Below are 16,237 nucleotides of genomic sequence, written 5' to 3'. Positions count from 1 at the left end.
ACGTGGGGAAGGAGCTGTGCGAGCACAGGGCGGGCGCGCGCGCGGGGTGCGGCAGGGAACAGCGGCGGGCGGCGCGGCGGACGACGGGTGGCGCGGCCGCGTTCAGGGGCGAGCACGCGCGGGCGCGCACGGCGCGGTGAAACGCGGGCCAGGGGCACGGCGCGTCGTGCGGTCACGCGTTGCGCGTGCCTGGGGGCGTGCGCGCGCGCGCGGGGGGGGGGAGGGCGGCGTGGCTCGGGAAGCCAGGGGCCGGGCGGCGTCCAGGAGAAGGGAGGAGAAGGGAGGAGGGAAAAGAAAGAAGGAAGGAAAAAGGAAAAAGGGAAGAAAAGAAGGGAAAGAAAGAGAGAGATTGGGAAAAAAGAAAGAAATGGGAGGGATAAAAAGGGAAAAGGGGAGAGAGAGAGAAAGAGAGGCGCGTTGGCGCCGATCGCGGCGGCGGCCGTGGCCACGCGCGCGCGAGGTTCTCGCGCTGCGCGTGAGAGGAATTGCGCCGGCGCTAATCGCGGCGGATGCTCGCGCGCGGCCGGCAGGCCTCCGAGCGGCGCGGGATGGGACGGCGATAAGGTTTAGTGTCGGTCAGAAGAGGTTAGGGCTAGGGTTTCGACGACGAGTGGTTTTTAATTGAAACACTCTAGCGCGCGATTTAATTCGGTAAATTTTCAGGGTGTCACACGCTGCCGCCGCCACTGCCACCAGCTGTCGGTGGATGGATCCTGGCCGGATCTGCATGGGCAGCAGCGGCCGCAGCCGCGGGAGGGTTGGATCCAGGGAAGGGGAGCAGGAGCCACCCGCGCCCCCACCGGATTGACTCACGCCGCCAAGCTGCAGCGTCGTCCGGGCCGCCGAGTGCCGCGCCCCTAGCAGCAGCCTCCCCGCGTCCCCACGCGCAACTTCCGCCGCGCCCGCCCGCCGAGCTCCCTCCCCACATAGGGCGCTCGCAACCCTCCTAGGCGAGAGCCTCACTGCCGCCATCTTAGGGAGCCGCGAAGGCTTCCGGCGGCGGTGAGGGCAGGGGAGGGGTGGATGACGGTGGCAGCGGCTAGGGTTTCCCTGCCGCCTGGCCAGGTGGGCTGATAAAATTTATTTTTCTTGTCTGTTTCCTTCTCCTTTTCTAAAGTGGACAACCCATCAAAAATGCTTGCTAGAGTACAAGTACATTCGTAAATCAGCACGAACAAATTCAGCGTCATGAAAAAGAAAGAACTCAACTATTCGTTCGCATGACAGCTCTTGAACTGGATTACTTCAACCATTCCTCATGAAGAGAACACAGGCGATGCAAATTAAACTGAAGTATTAAACTCACAACGTTTTCAGTTCCAGCTTCCGAGCGTAAGCACATTTGATTGGGACAACCGTGTTCTGGTTAAACTAAAACTGAAAAGTAAGGAACCTGAACAGGAGTTAACTTAGGAAAGAAAACACATGTTCAGTTCAGTTCAGTTCAGTTCCAAAGCGGCTGAGTCCACCATGAACTGAGCAGTATCTCAAATAAGATGGAACACAGTTGCTGGGTAATTGATCATGAAGAAGAATTTGATGAATTCAGCGAGATGAAATAACAATGGTTGGCCTAGATTTGGGCTACCATGCTCGAACCAATCTGAAACTGAACCAAACATTCACAATTCAGAGAAGAGAGACAAAGACACCACATATATTAGATTCCAACCGGATACGTCAACAACGAATTGAAGTGTTGAACGATAGCCTGAATCAGCTAAAACAATTTAGCCACGGTGAGGACGTACACCATCCTGCATTATGCTATTCCTCATCTAGTACGGTACTCCGTCTGGCCTGGCTTTCTGTTCATCGCGGAGAGGCCAGTCAGCAGGTGATTTGCGCTTGCGGAGCTCCCCGAGATGGGAAGAATCGAACGTGTAGCATACGACGCTGGATCTAAAATCGAATCAGTAAAATCGTGGCTGCCTTTGTGGTCGCCGGGGGACAAGGTGCCAGCAGCAGGCAAGTACTACTGTTTGCCACCGCCCTGTGATCGGTGTGGTGTTCACACACAACAAGCGGGATGTCGGGTTGTGGGCTCTTTTGGCAGAAGTGTGAATGCCTCCTGGCCCGACGACGACGGTTTCGAACGGTACGCACGGCTGACGCCAGCATGCGGTGGTGGTGGATCAGAAACAAATGCAGCATGGCGAGGCGTACAGCCCGGAGAAGACCAGCCAATTCGCTGACGCTGCAGGGCAAGCAGCTGAGGGGTGTGCCGTGTGCGGCCGCCGGCCACGCAGCCGAGATATCAAGCGACTGTTTGGATTCATGCAGTAATTTTAGTATAGATCACATTAGATGTTTGATGCTAATTAGAAAAACTAAATATATGCTAGCTATAAAATTAGTTGTGCAAATGGAGATTAATTCACGAGATGAATCTATTAAACCTAATTAATCCAACATTAGCATATTTACTATAGCGCAATATTATCAGATTATGAGCTAGTTAGGTTTGATGGATTCGTCTCGCTAATTAATCTCCATTTATGCAATTAATTTTATAATTAATTTATATTTAATACTTCTAATTGGTATCAAACATATGCACCCCATCCAAATATCCCCTAAGGCAAAACCACCTCCTGTGTTGCTAATTGCTGAAAGAGTAAGATTAGAGGTCATTTTTTCCTTCCTTTCTTTCTTTCTTTCTATTGTCATCTTCAGCTTGCCAAGTACAGACACACAATACGCACTAGAGATCTGGGGTGGTAGTCATCCACTGGAATTTTAATATCAATTAGAAGTATTAATATAGTCTAATTATAAAATTAATTACATAGATGGAAGGTAATTTACACGATGTATCTATTAAATCTAATTAGTTTACAATATAATTATATTATGCTACAGAATATTGTGCAGTAGAGATGGGAGAGCAGACAATGAAGAAGTTGGTCCCGACGATGGGGCCGTGGCCCACCCGATCGACGCAAGAAGATCAGCGGCAGCCTGCTACTACTGCGTGCCTGCCATTGGCAGAGGCCCAGAAGGCAGCAGAGCCCAGTCGCCCAGAGCGTCCACGCGCCAGTGCCCTGCAGACCTGCAGTTGGCAGGCGTTCAGACACAGACAGAGGAGGACAGACGCAGACGCTGACCTGACTCGCTGCCGACACCATCAATCCATCCATCCATCAAGCTCCTCGCCGATGCCCAGGATGCATGGTCACTGGTCAGTCAGGACTCAGGAGATGGACGGGCCAAAAGTCCCGGCAGGGCCCCTCTCCCCTCCCTCCCCGAGTGGGCCGGGTTTCAAGCAAACGCTGCCGCGTGTGGGCCCGGAACCAAGACGAGAAGAAGCGAGCGAGCCTCTCGTTGCCCCCATCGCTGGAGCAGACACGCACGCACAGAGCGGCCCCACAGCCATGCAGCAGGGCCGCTGCGACGCGAAGGCAACCACGTTCGTCCTGGCTTACGGCGGCCAGGCATGGACCGACCTCGCGTGCTTTCAAACGGAGCGCCCGCCCACGGCGCACGGGAAACCGTCTCTCTCTCACCTCCCTTTCCGCTTTGCGCGTTTCACGCTTTGTACCCTCCGTCTCCCGTTATGTTTATGTTAGTCCACTCCACCCGGCGTTCCAGAAGCGTTCCCAAAGCTCAAAATTAGCGAATATATTGCTGGTTTATGTACCAAGAGCAAGAGAAACACCCCACTCTGGGGAGAGCTTGTTCTACGTGCCCTCAGCCAACTCAAAGCTCAGTCAGCGAACGAGCTCTTGGCTCGATTTGTGGCAGGCAGACACCTTTATGTGGTTAGGTCGGAACCGTGCCATCTACAGGAGCATCTATGTTGTAGCAATGGATAGATCATAGTTGCAGCGTTTTGCTGTCGCAAACCTTTTCCTTTCTTTTTTGAAAAAAAAATGAGAAATGGTAAAAGTGCAGCAAGTAGTTGAAAGGTTTGCTGAAATTCATGGCGGTCAAGGAGGTCAAATCCAAAAGAACTCGCGAGCAAGTGCGCAACTTCTCACTCACTCCTTTTTTTCCAACAAGCCTCGCCTTTCTTCCATTCCGTTTGCCTGCTGCTTGCTCCCTTCGGCTCGGTCCTTCACTCCTTCCCCCCCTGCTTTCCCTCCGTTCCCAGTTCAAAGTACCAGCAGCAGCAGCCACGTTTTTCCCAACCCACGCCCCGTGCTCGCCGGCATCACCACGCGCCGAGTTCTAGGCGCCGCTCGCATGGCGAAGCTGGCGTCGTCCTCCGGCCTTGCGCTCGACTTCCTGCGCCGCCTCCTCTGCGCCCGCGGCGCCGGCAACGCCGACGATCCCGTCGCCGCCGCGCCCCGCCACCTGCCCACGCCGGAAACGGAGCCGAGGAGCCCCTGCATTGTGGCCAGGCTCATGGGCCTGGACGCGATGCCGGCCGAGTCGCCGCACGCCCAGCCCACGCCGCCGCTGCCGCTGCGGCGGAGCCGCTCCGCGAGCTCCGCGGAGGGGTCGCCGAGACCGAGCCCCTGGGACGCGCAGCAGCAGCAGCCGCGGGTGGTCCGGGCGTCCGCGTCGCTGAGGGAGAAGCCGGCGTACCTCATGCAGGAGAGCGACGAGTTCCTGCTCCTCAGCTTCAGCCCCGAGGGCCACCGCGGGCGCGACGTCAGGGAGGAGCTCGAGTTCTTGCTCGCCGCCGCGGAGCCGACGGGACGTGGGGAAGGAACACCGGACAGGGCCCCGAAACAGAGGAGGAACGGGTACTGCCGCAAGCTGCTGTTCGGAGACGACGAGGCGGGGTCCTCCTCGGGCCGCCGCAGGAGGATGCCGGCGGCGGAGTGCGACGCGCAGAACTCGAGCCCGGTGTCGGTGCTCGAGGTGAGGGATGCGCAGGAGGAGGAGTCCACCACCACCACCTCGTCGTCCTTGGAAGAGGTGGAGCACGCAGAGCCCTGCTCGGCTACCTCAGGTTCGTCCACCTCGCTTCCTCGATTGCATTGCTTGTTTCGTTGCTGCACTCTGCATGATAATCTTGATGTGCTCCCATCTCCCCAATTCAGGAGCGCAGCAACCTTCACCTCATATATGTGCCGCATCAGAATTTGTCAAAGAGAAAAAAAAAACAACATATCAGAATTGCTGTTCATTTTCAACAATCTGTCAATAAAATTGTTTTTTTAGATTTATTGGTTGATATGCCATAAGCAATTTTTTGTGGTTCATGTTTTAGGATTAACTATGCAGCATCTTCTTTCTAGTTATTGACCGAATGAGTCCAAGGCAGTGTATTCCAAAATTCTGAAACCTCATTTTCATGAGGCCTAATTATTTCGTCATGCTTGCTCTGAATACTGTGAAAGCTGTGGAAAAAAGATATTCATGATAGTAACCCTTCACTGAAATCCAGCACTAGCAGATACTGTAGCTAACAGTCACTTGACATGGTCCAAAAATTCATAAAACGCATAAGGAAAAGAGACTGCAAACCGAGTACTGATCATCATCCCTTATGAACCGCAGACTGCAGTGTTTTGTCAATTGTTTCAGTCAGATATCTCATGCTGCGTATGAGTTTCTTCCTGTTACTGACCTTGTCGATACTTTATCCATGGACTACAGATGAAGTTCAGAAAACATTGGAACAGCAGAACTCGAGGAAGCTGCATGCTGATTTCGACCAGTTCGATAATCTGTCTCCCCCGAGAAGCTCTTGCCATGCCTCCTCAAAAAGTTCAGATAGGGAGAGGAACAGGAGAGTCGTGAACAAGGCTGAGGTGATCGCGCCAGATGTCACTGGCATCTGGCAACCCATTTGCAGACTGGTCGAGGAAGATCTGAAGAACATGAAATGGTCGGTACATGATGGCGCAAATGTCGTCGCCGAGATGGAGTCAGGCATCCTTGATCACCTGATACGTGAAATGGTGGATGAATTCGTGCAGGGAAGGTCTGGAACTGTACATGCTTTCCCCCTCCGATCCAAGAAACAATTGGGTTGCAAAAGTTTTCAGACAAGACAAGCAATTGGATGCTACTGAACAAGGATGGACTGATGTAGTCCTTAGTCGCTCTCCGGCAGTAACTTGTAAGATATGCTCTGAAATGTGATATCACGATCACTGAAACAAGTGAATATGCAAACATAGCAGCAGGCATAGCTTGAGAGATTGCTGAACCTGAAGTTGAAGATATGAGGAATCCTGCAGTCTCTCTGTACTGCCAAGCTCTAAAACTGTACATGATTTTACTCTCTACTTCGACTCCATGTACTAGCACCTGAATAAACGAATTACATGTGAGTTAGTTTAAAATAAATTACTGCAGAAAATTGCCTGTAGGCCATGTGCATACTGGTAGAAAAATTGGAATTTTGGTCAAATCAGCTTTGTTTCCCCCAACGGAACTCGATTTGCAGCTTCACAAAACTCCAGTGAACTAAAACTTCATCAAGAAAATAAACAATGCGTTTGCTGATACTGCGTGATTTGAAAATCTCCTCCGATTGGGACAACAGATCAGGTTCAACGAACACGAACTTGACAAGATATTGGGGAGAAAAAAAAACTTCCAGGCTTTCGGCGAGGTGCGCACAGGTCTTAGAAATACAGAAGCCCGCACCGCCACCGCCGGCACCGCAAAGTCGGAGCCTCCATCAATGTCGTACAACACCACCATCGACCAAAGGAACGCAGCGGATTGGCGGCGCCGCGCGCATCGATTGAAACCGGCGAATCGCGTGCGACTGTTCCCTGCCGCGAGACCCGGCGACTCTCCCTTCGATCGGAAGTGCCAGAACCCAGAAGATGGAGCGCTAGGGTTTGAGCGCGTGGGAGGTGGTCGATGGGGCCAAGCGCTCGCGCTGGCCGCCGGCGTCGCGTCGAGAGAGAAATGCTGCCATGTGAAGGAAGATGGCTTATTTATAGAAGATAAGGTCCTTTTTGCAAAATATTGGATCTCGCGATCCGAAATAGGGGGTTATTTGTAAAATATCGGATCGCGATTAGTAATCGCGATCCAAAACAGGGGGCTATTTGAAAAATATAGGATCGCGATTAATAATCGCGATCCGAATCGGGAGCAGTTTGTAAAATATCCAGGCCGGAAACGGCGGCCGACGGGGTCGCGCCGGCCACCGGCCGCCGCCGTCATGACGCCGACCTATCGTAAGGCTTCCCGCGCCGCCATAGCGCACCCAGCTGGAGCGCCAGGGAAGGCAGTCAGGCACCGCCGGCCCCACGCGCGCCGCTGCCTTGGCCCTTGGCAACCGCCAATCGAGCTCATGTCTGACATCCAATCTCCGAGAAATGCATGGGTGGTGAAAATGTTCAGGTAAGACGATGATGAGCTTCAGGATTCTAATCCGCTGCCGCTGCCGATGATGAGCGATAACTTCCCCGAGCTCGATTCCCTTGCCGCTGCCGGCGATGACTTCTGTGAGTTCGATCCCCCTTGCTGCTGCTGTTGCCGCCGCCGGCACCGCTGCCGATGATGAGCCCACGGCTTCCGCACTAGAGCCGCAGTCCACAAGCAAGTCCACGGGTGAAGCATACTGCCGCTGCGCTGCTGGAGGTGCTTATGGGAGCGGAGGCCGTCGTCTGTACTCTGGAGGCGGCACAGATGGGAGGACGATAAAGGTGTCCGTGCTGGAGGAGAGGCGGCAGGCACTGAAGGACAATGGCGCTAGATGCAAACGTACAGAGTAATTGGGCGCTGGAACGATGAACCCTCCGTTGCAACCGGTGTTCTGAAATGCATAAAGGGAGGGCTTAGGATGATACCACAACCACTGAAGCAAGTATGCAAACATAGCAGTAGACATAGTTCAGAGGTTGCTGAACCTGAAGAGCCCAGGAATCTGCATTCTCCCTGTGCTGCTTAGCTTTGCAACTGCACATGCTTTCCTCTCCACTTCAACTCCATGTATTGACACCTGAATAACTGAATGAGATATTAGTTCCTGATAAAATACGTCACTTTGCTGCTGAAATATCTGTAGATAAATTGGCACTCCTCTTTCACACATTGATAACTATCTGTCAAAGTTTGCCAAAAGAATTCAGAACTTCACATGACATGTTTGGTTCTTCTACAGCTACGTATCTGTCAAATTTGTACTGTCAAAGTTTGTCAGAAAGAAAAAAAAGTTCATATGAGAATTGGCTTCCATTACTCTGTCAAGTTTATAGAGTCAAAGAAGTTCATAATTGCTATAAGGATGTTTTTGTGGTCCATACTTGAGGTTTGTATATGTATGCAGCATCTCATTCAAATTATTGACCTAAGCAGTCCAAGATGGCGTGATCCAAGTTTCTGAAAATCTCATCTTCATGTGGCTTCGTTGCTTGTCTTGTCTAGACTCTAGAGGAACTAAGGCAGGCTCATTGTCAACCTGGAAAGTTATATTGATCATATGCAAGGGTCAGGCATACAGGATTTGTCAAGGACAGTGCGAGGGAGCCATCTGTGAATACTGCTAAAACTGTGGAGCCAGCTCATTCATGATAACATGTCACGAGCTGACACTGTAGCAAAAACTTACTTGACTTGGACCTCGAATTCAAACATTGTATCAACTCGAAATCGCAGTGATTTGTCAGCAGATGTATTCAGACATCATCACATCAATGCTGCTGCTTGTGTTTTTGTTCATTCTACTGGAGCGCTATTTCTGCAATAAGCCAACTGCCATGCATCAAGATGTACATATAGGGAGAGGAGGAACAGCACATTGGTCAACAATGCTGAGGTGATTGCTCCAGATGGTACTAGCATCTGGCAACCAACACTAGCAGATAGGTTGAGGAGGATCCCTAGAACATAGATAGCCAAAAATTAGATGGCGCAAACAATGTGCCGGAGAAGGGGTCAGACATCCTTGATCAGCTCATAGGCACGAAAGGTCTGAAACTGGAGACTCTTTTCTCTCCTCCGATCCATCTCAGAGAGATACATTGGTGGCAAAATTGTTCAAGCAAGAGGAGCAATTAGATGTACTGAACGAGGATGGATAGATTAAGTATTTAATCACTCTCCGGTCACAACTTTTGCTCTAAAATGTGATGAATGGCTGGTTTAGGATAACATCAAAATCACTGAAACAAGTGAATATGTAAACATACTAGCAGAGATAGCTTCAGCGATTGCAGAACCTGAAGACATCAGGAACCGGCACTATCTCTGTACTGCCAAGCTCTAATGCTCTATACTGGACATGTTTTTCCTCTCTATTTCAACTCCATGCACTAGCAGCTGAAAAACTGATTGATACCAGTGTCAGTTTTATATAAGTTACTGCGGACAATCGCTCTTAGATTAGGTTGTATGTATTGGTTGTCAAATTCGTATCTCGGTCACATTGCAGCTTGACAAACTCCAATGAAGGAAATAAACAGTTTGTTTGCTAATACTGCTTGATTTGCGGAGTATCCTCGGATTGGAACAGCAGATCAGATTCAACGAACAGTATCTTGATAAAGTGTGTAGAACTGATGCAGAAAGCCAGAAACCCACACCGTCACCGTCGTACGCCACCGGAACGACGCAGACGGAGGGGCCCATCTATCACTTCCAGTACGCCCTCCACGACGAAAGGAGGGCAGCGGGTTGGCGACGCCGCGCCCATCGGTCGGAGCCGCCGGATCGCATGCGTCAGGTCCCTGCCGGGAGCCCCGGGGAATCGGCGATTTTCCTTCTGTATCGGCAGAGCGAGAAGCTCATGGGCTCAGATTTGTGAGTGTATGGGGTGATAGATGGAGCCTAGCCCTAGCGCTGGCCGGAAGGCGGCGGCCGCCGGCGTCGCGTCGAGAGGAGAGAATGCTGCCCGCATCGAGGGAAGAGGGCTCATTTCCAAAGTTTTAAGGTCCTCTGCAAAATATTTTTCATATAACCCCCTATTTTGTATCGAGATTATTAATCGCGATCCGAAATAGGGGTGTATTTGTAAAATATCGGATCGCGATTAATAGTCGCGATCCAAATCAGGGGTCTTAATGTAAAATCTTCAGGCCGCAAACGGCGGTCGGAGGCGTCGCCGCGGCCACCGGCGACGGCGACGGTCCCCCAATTCCATTGCCATGCATTCGGCGCTGCCCTACCGGTCCCACCAGAGCGCCAGCAGCGGCACCATCGTGATCGATTCAAGCCTCCGCCTGACGCCACCATCGACGAGGATGCCAAGAAGGAAGAGCATGGCACCACCATGGCTGCCGTCCACTCTGCTCCAGCTCCTTCACCTGCAGCATCAGACCATCAGCCAACGGAAAATTTCTTCTTCTTCTTCTTCTTCTTCTTTTTTTTTGAAAAGGAGCAGGAGCACTGCTATTTCATTCAAGGAAAGAAGAGGTCCAGATTACAAGTAGTTCATAATACAAAACATGAATAAACTCGGAAGAACTGAAAATTTCTAAGTCACCGCTTCTTGGTCTACGCCTCTAGCTTTGTTGCGCAGTAAAGAACATCCCTTCTCGTTAGTGATTTAGCCAGTCCAAGACGGCGTAATCTAACTATCTAAGTTTCTGAAACCTTGTTCTCACGTGGCCTAACCATTTCCTTTCGCTTGCCCTAAAGACTGAACACTGCAAAAGGTATGGAGCCAGATCTTTCATTATTATGACAGTAACCCTTCGCTCATAAGATCTAGCGCCATCAGATATACTGTAGATAACAGTCACTTGACATGGTCCAACAATTCAGACAGCATATGACCGGAAAATTGCAGTGCTTTGTCAATTGTTAGTTAGACATCAATTCTGACGCGTACGAGTTTCTTCTTGATACTGACAAGTGACAACACTTTTATTGTTCCCACTTACAGTAGAATAAGCTCAGTTTACATTGGTGCGACAGAGCTCCTGGAGGAAGGTGCAAGGCTGCAGGCCGACCAATACAGGAAAGTTTAGAAATGGATGCACTGATGAACTGGCCAGTCGACTTGCGTCATGAAATGTGATGGCAAGCTGGCTTAGGATGATATCCACTTCTCAGAAACGTGATGGGAATATGAAAAATATAGCAGCAGGCGTCGGTTCAGAGATCTCTAAACCTGAAGACCTCAGGAACTGTACAGGAATAACTGAACTGAATGGCATATACTCTTTCTCTAGTAACAAGCTATAAAATGGCAGATGCATTTTTGTCTCTGTAAAACTCCATGTATATGACATAAGATTTAGTTTCGTATATGTATTACGGCATAGTATTGCTCTTAGGTGCATTTTGGTTGGTAGTAATTTTAATCATTTGTTCATATTTGCACCGGTTACTGCAAAAGCCATTGAGTCAGCCCTTTCATGATAGTAAGACATCACTGCAATTTAGTCCAATCAGATACTGTAGCTAATAGTCACTTGACATTCTCTGAAAATTCAGACAGCAGATTTGAACGAAAATTGATGTGTTTTGTCAGTTGTTCTAGTTAGACAATCAATTCTGCAGCATTGGTTTCTTCTTTACTGACAACTGTCTTGCTGTTTCTAGTATAAGAGAACTATGCGTCATTGAATTAATATAGAAAAAGCAGCTTGATATTACAACCCGCCAACCCACCCCTCTTTTTCATTAGATTACATTCGCGCGACACAAAGATAACAGAAAACGACCAGCAACCAACACAAGATCGCTGGGAGAAGGGCACGAATTCCTGTTTCCACAGCCAAGCTTAGTTAGCACAAGTATCTCTTCCCCGGCCTCGAGAGCGACCAGCTGTACATTGATGGAAGACGCAGTCGTCACGGTGCTCCAGAATCGACCAAGGGCTAAGCATTCCGGACGGTGGAGCCGAACCCCTAGCGTTGTCCTTAGCCAACAGATGCATCCACCCGGTGCCACAACTGTAGAAGAAGTTCAGTTTGTTCTGGACCAGCACAGCTCAAGGGCGACGCTGCAACCCGATGTCTCAACAGACTGTTCCCTGCAAGAAGCAATTGCCAATTGCTATCCCTCAAGATGTTCAGACAGTGAGAAGAACAGAAGAATGATGATCATCCCAGACGTGACTGGCATCTGGATTTCAGGGTCTTCATTTTTATTTTTATTTTGGACCCATTTGTATCCTTGATCAGCTCATAGTCGAGGAAACGGCTGAACTTGTGCACAAAAGTTCAGAGACTGTAGGTCCTTTCCAGCTCCGAGGAAAAGGTTCAGGCAAAGATAATTGGACGCTACTGAATAAGGACGGGCTGACGAAGTCGCTAATTGCCCCCCGGTAGCCATATGCGTCCTGAAATGTGATGGCAAGCTGGTTTAGTATGATACTATCAAGTTTAAAAGATGAAAATTTGGAAGCAGACATAGGTTCAGGGAAATCTGAACCTGAAGATCTCAGGAACTGTACATGGATTACGGAACTCAATAGCACATACCCTCCCTGTACTGCCAGGCTTTAAAACTGTAGATGCCTTTTTTCTTTCTCTATTTCGACTCCGTGTACATGCACCTGAAATGGGCGGGTTAGGATGATGCCAAGTCTCCTAAAAAAGGATGATGCCAAGTCCTCAGCAACAATACAACATGATGACAATACGCAGATATAGCAGCAGATGTAGGTTCAGAGACTCTGAACCTGAAGATCTCAGGATCTGTGCATGAACGCCTGAACTGTATAGCATGTACTCTTACAGTAGATGACTTTTGTCTCTACTATAACTCCATGTAGGCTACTCGAATCATTTGATTAGCTCTAACAGTGCAGAATTAACGAAATGATAACGATAAAAAAATTCATCGGGGCAGTACAGTGCAAACGATGTCTACAGGTAAAGCATATCAGATTATCAGATTGACGTTTCCAACACATGCGCGAGTCATACAAATGCTAGCCTGCAGAAGGCCAGCCACACCGTCGACGCCGGCATGACGCAACCAACCGGAGGCACCATCTCGTCCAAGCTGACCAGACGAGGGCGACGGATAGCGACGGCGCATGCATCGATCGGAGGCGGCGAATCGCGCGCTCCCGGCCGGTCCTTGACGAAGAAGCCGGCCTGCGAATCTACTTTGGTTGGTGGTGCTAGGGTTTGAGAGCGTGGGGTGGATTGGAACGGATGCGGCGGCCGCCATCGCCACAGGCGGCGTGTTTGCCCTGCCGATACCAAAACGAGGGCTTATGTGTAAATAAACCAGGGTCGTTTTTGCAAAATACCGGATCGCGATCCGATATATGTAATCGCGATTAATAATCGCGATCCAATCTAGAGACCTGTAGGTAAATACGGGGGGCTTTCTAAAATATTCTTTCGGTCATGGCGGGCGACGAGGCTGCGATGCGCTGCCCTCCAGCGACCGCAGCCATCGCCATGCCTCCCTCGCTCCGCCAGCAGCTGAACTTTCACTTTGGGCATCGATCCACCGGCTTCGGACGGAGCGTGTCACCTTCACCGGCCGCCACTCCACGCCACACCTCCGATCATGCACCATGGGGGGATTCGGGCGTTCGGCAGTGGGTCGACCTGAGTGCCGCCCTGATCGTCATGGCCGCCGTCTTCGTCTCCATCTCTAGGGCCTGCCCGAGCAGCCGAGCTCAATCAAAGCTGGCCTTCAATGCCGTGAGATGACAGAGGCCCTGCACCTGCAGCCTCCGCCAACTGAAAAATTCCAAGTTGTGATAACTGTCACAGGGACGTCTCCTGGCCCTTGTCTCAGTCCTGTTAAGCAGTTACGCGGCATCTTGCATCTGCTTCTAATCAGTGATCACGCCAGTCCAACACGGCGTAATCACAGTTTCTGAAACCTCGTTTTTCATTTGGTGTCCAATCATTTCTGCATGTCTGCTCCGAGTACTGCAAAAGCTCCGGAGGCAGCAGTTCCATGATAGCAACACATCTGAAATCTAGTACTGGCAGACAGTGTTGCTAATTGTTGCTTGATTTGGACCCCGAATTCAGACGACGTATGGATGTCAAATTTCAGTCATCTGTCAGTTGTTCTTATCAGACGTCAGTGCTGCTACGGGTGCCTTTCTTCCGGGTAAGAACTTGTTACTGAAGGACTGTTACTATGTCGAACACGAAGCTGCAAATGTTGTCTCCCTGATGGAGTTAGGCGTCCTTGATCAGCTCATATGCGAGGCAACGGATGAAATTATGCAGTTAAAGTCTTGGGTGTGCCTTGCCTCTGCCAGGAAATTCTCTGGCAAGACATGCAATTAGAGGCTACTGAACAAGGATTGATGGAGTTGTCAAAAATATGACATGAATGCAAACATCGTAGCAGAGGGGTTTAGAGATTGCTGAACCTGAATATCTCAGGAGCCTGTGTTGTCTCTGCTCTGCCAAGCCTTGAAACTGTAAGTGCCTTATCTTCTCACCACTTCAAACCCGTGTACTAGCACCTGATTAACTCAACGGCATCTGAGTTGGTTTCGTATAAATTATTATTGCAGGCGCTTGCTCTATGGTGCATAACGGTTTATACAAATTAGTATTTTGATAAAGTATGATTCTCACCAAGTCCGGTAAACCAAGTCTTCATCAAGATAATAAACAATGCGTTTCCTGATACTGCGAGATTTGTCGGAGTCCCCATGGATTAGACCAACAGATCATCTTCAACGAACGCGCTCTTCCGCTCTTGAGATAAGATGCTGAGAGGTTTTGGAGGGTTCTGAATCTTGTCAGATTTCAAAGTTGCAACATGAAGGGAACTTTCAGGGAGGTTGGTCGCTTGGATTTCTTTTCTTCAGGCGAATCGACGAGCAAATAATTTGTCGGAAAGTTTCAACGAAGATGAGGTCAATGGTGTGCCCATCGCATAAGAAAGGTCTCTTGACGTCCACATCGATGACAAACGCACTGCACATATAATCAGTCCCGTGAAGAGGAAAGCATCAGTTTTTTAACCAGGGGAAGAAAGATGCTCCATTTCTTGATCAGTGTTTGGAGATAAGAAGAACTTGACATTAGATGGGACATCACATGCTGATAGGCCACATAATTTGAATACCTATCTCTGTCTGGAACAGGATTTGTCGCGAATCGTCGAACCGATAAAAAATAGTGCCGATTGCTTTCGCAGCAAGGTTTGAATGCCTCACATGAAAACGAAGACCAAACTAACCAATTGTTCAGACAGCTTCAATGCAAACCTCCTTGTGACGCAAGTAAGTTTTAATTTACTCGATATCGATATCATCTAGACATTCTACTCAAGCAGTTGCCTTAGTCTTGCGCATTATGGGTTGACTGCATACAGATTAACCCCTTAAGCAAGCGTAATCATATAAATATGAACAAGATATTATCCTTAATTGGTAGGTAAGTTACCAAGTGGTTGATCCTTTCTGTTACATTGTAAATTGCAGGCTGAGAAATAGACTGGAAGAAATTGGGCAGAAAGGAAGAGCAGAGATACAGGAGGCAAGTAGAAGCAACTCCACTATAAGTACATCTGCACAGATAATGTACGGTAAAAGCATTGGTACTTGATAACCACACCAATCTCAGCATGTTTCATGATGCCCAAATAAACAAAAGGTTCATCATAGATGAGAGAGGCTGGCAAGACAGAACATCGTTAATGAATGATTCAATACCTGGATAGACATAGAATACTCAAGAACAACAATATTCCAGCATGATTAAGAACTGAATACTTTTTAGGTGCAATAATTCGGAGTATCCAAACACAACAGCTGCACCATGCATATTAAAAAAAACAGAGACAGCATGGACGACGATACTCGTTTTATCGTGATATATAATATGCAAACACAGGGAAACAAAAGGAGTAAAAGGACAAGAGGAGAAATGGGCCAGTTAATGGATAGGAGGAGAAGGTCAAGTGTTCTAGAAGAACCATTTCCGTCAAAGCAAAATCAACATTGGCAACATTAAAAAAAAATAGTAAATGGCTGAATATGCTCATTTTGTAATCAAACATCTTGGCGGCATATATGCCCAGATTTTGGGGCCTTTCTGTGTTTTGTGCCTAACCCACCAACACAACAATAATTCGTTAAACTTGTTTCTGCTTTCGGTCCACCCATGAATGCCTCCTTTATGATAGAAATATTTAGTGATGATAAACTGGAGCATGACGCCACCGTGTCCACTAAACTAACCTGTGATTGCTTGGCAGTCTACCTCCTATGGCCCACCAACCACTTGGCAAGGAGAAGCAATAGCAAATTTGCAAATGGCTTATATTCCACTAGTTTTTTCTTCATTTTTAAATAAAAGAAGAATCAAGCAAAGGAAGATATGCTCAGAGAAGGATCAGGAATATATACTGATACACACGGCCGTGAGAAGAGTACTGCAGATAAGCATAGAATTTCACAGTGTTTGTCAATTGTCATAAGGTAGAAAGCACA

General features: G+C 49.0%; 1 protein-coding gene and 3 long non-coding RNA genes across 5 annotated transcripts; 1 reads left to right on the top strand and 3 right to left on the bottom strand.

Annotated features, from left to right (window-relative positions):
• The first annotated feature begins 3,975 nt into the window (after positions 1 to 3,975).
• LOC112884332 lies at positions 3,976 to 6,002 on the top strand. The gene is made up of 2 exons (XM_025949712.1): positions 3,976 to 4,900; positions 5,551 to 6,002. The coding sequence occupies exons 1-2, from the start codon at positions 4,186 to 4,188 to the stop codon at positions 5,967 to 5,969; spliced, it is 1,134 nt and encodes a 377-aa protein (XP_025805497.1). The 5' UTR covers positions 3,976 to 4,185; the 3' UTR covers positions 5,970 to 6,002.
• LOC112884334 lies at positions 5,671 to 6,224 on the bottom strand. Its single transcript, XR_003227090.1, has 3 exons — positions 6,108 to 6,224; positions 5,841 to 6,028; positions 5,671 to 5,765 (listed from the first exon to the last, which is right to left on the bottom strand). It is a non-coding gene; the product is annotated as an uncharacterized LOC112884334 (long non-coding RNA).
• An 802-nt stretch (positions 6,225 to 7,026) lies between these two features.
• LOC112884333 lies at positions 7,027 to 9,766 on the bottom strand. Its single transcript, XR_003227089.1, has 3 exons — positions 8,471 to 9,766; positions 7,770 to 8,320; positions 7,027 to 7,675 (listed from the first exon to the last, which is right to left on the bottom strand). It is a non-coding gene; the product is annotated as an uncharacterized LOC112884333 (long non-coding RNA).
• Positions 9,767 to 11,504: 1,738 nt separating this feature from the next.
• On the bottom strand, positions 11,505 to 13,004 carry LOC112887902. Of its 2 annotated transcripts, none has more exons than XR_003227641.1 (3): positions 12,738 to 13,004; positions 12,241 to 12,364; positions 11,505 to 12,148 (listed from the first exon to the last, which is right to left on the bottom strand). It is a non-coding gene; the product is annotated as an uncharacterized LOC112887902 (long non-coding RNA). The 2 variants fall into 2 exon arrangements; XR_003227642.1 differs by having other exon boundaries at positions 12,291 to 12,364.
• Positions 13,005 to 16,237: the final 3,233 nt, after the last annotated feature.

This window comes from Panicum hallii, chromosome 3, assembly GCF_002211085.1.
Source record: "Panicum hallii strain FIL2 chromosome 3, PHallii_v3.1, whole genome shotgun sequence".
NCBI classification, from domain to species: Eukaryota; Viridiplantae; Streptophyta; class Magnoliopsida; order Poales; family Poaceae; genus Panicum; species Panicum hallii.
This window is presented reverse-complemented; position numbering and strand designations above follow the sequence as displayed.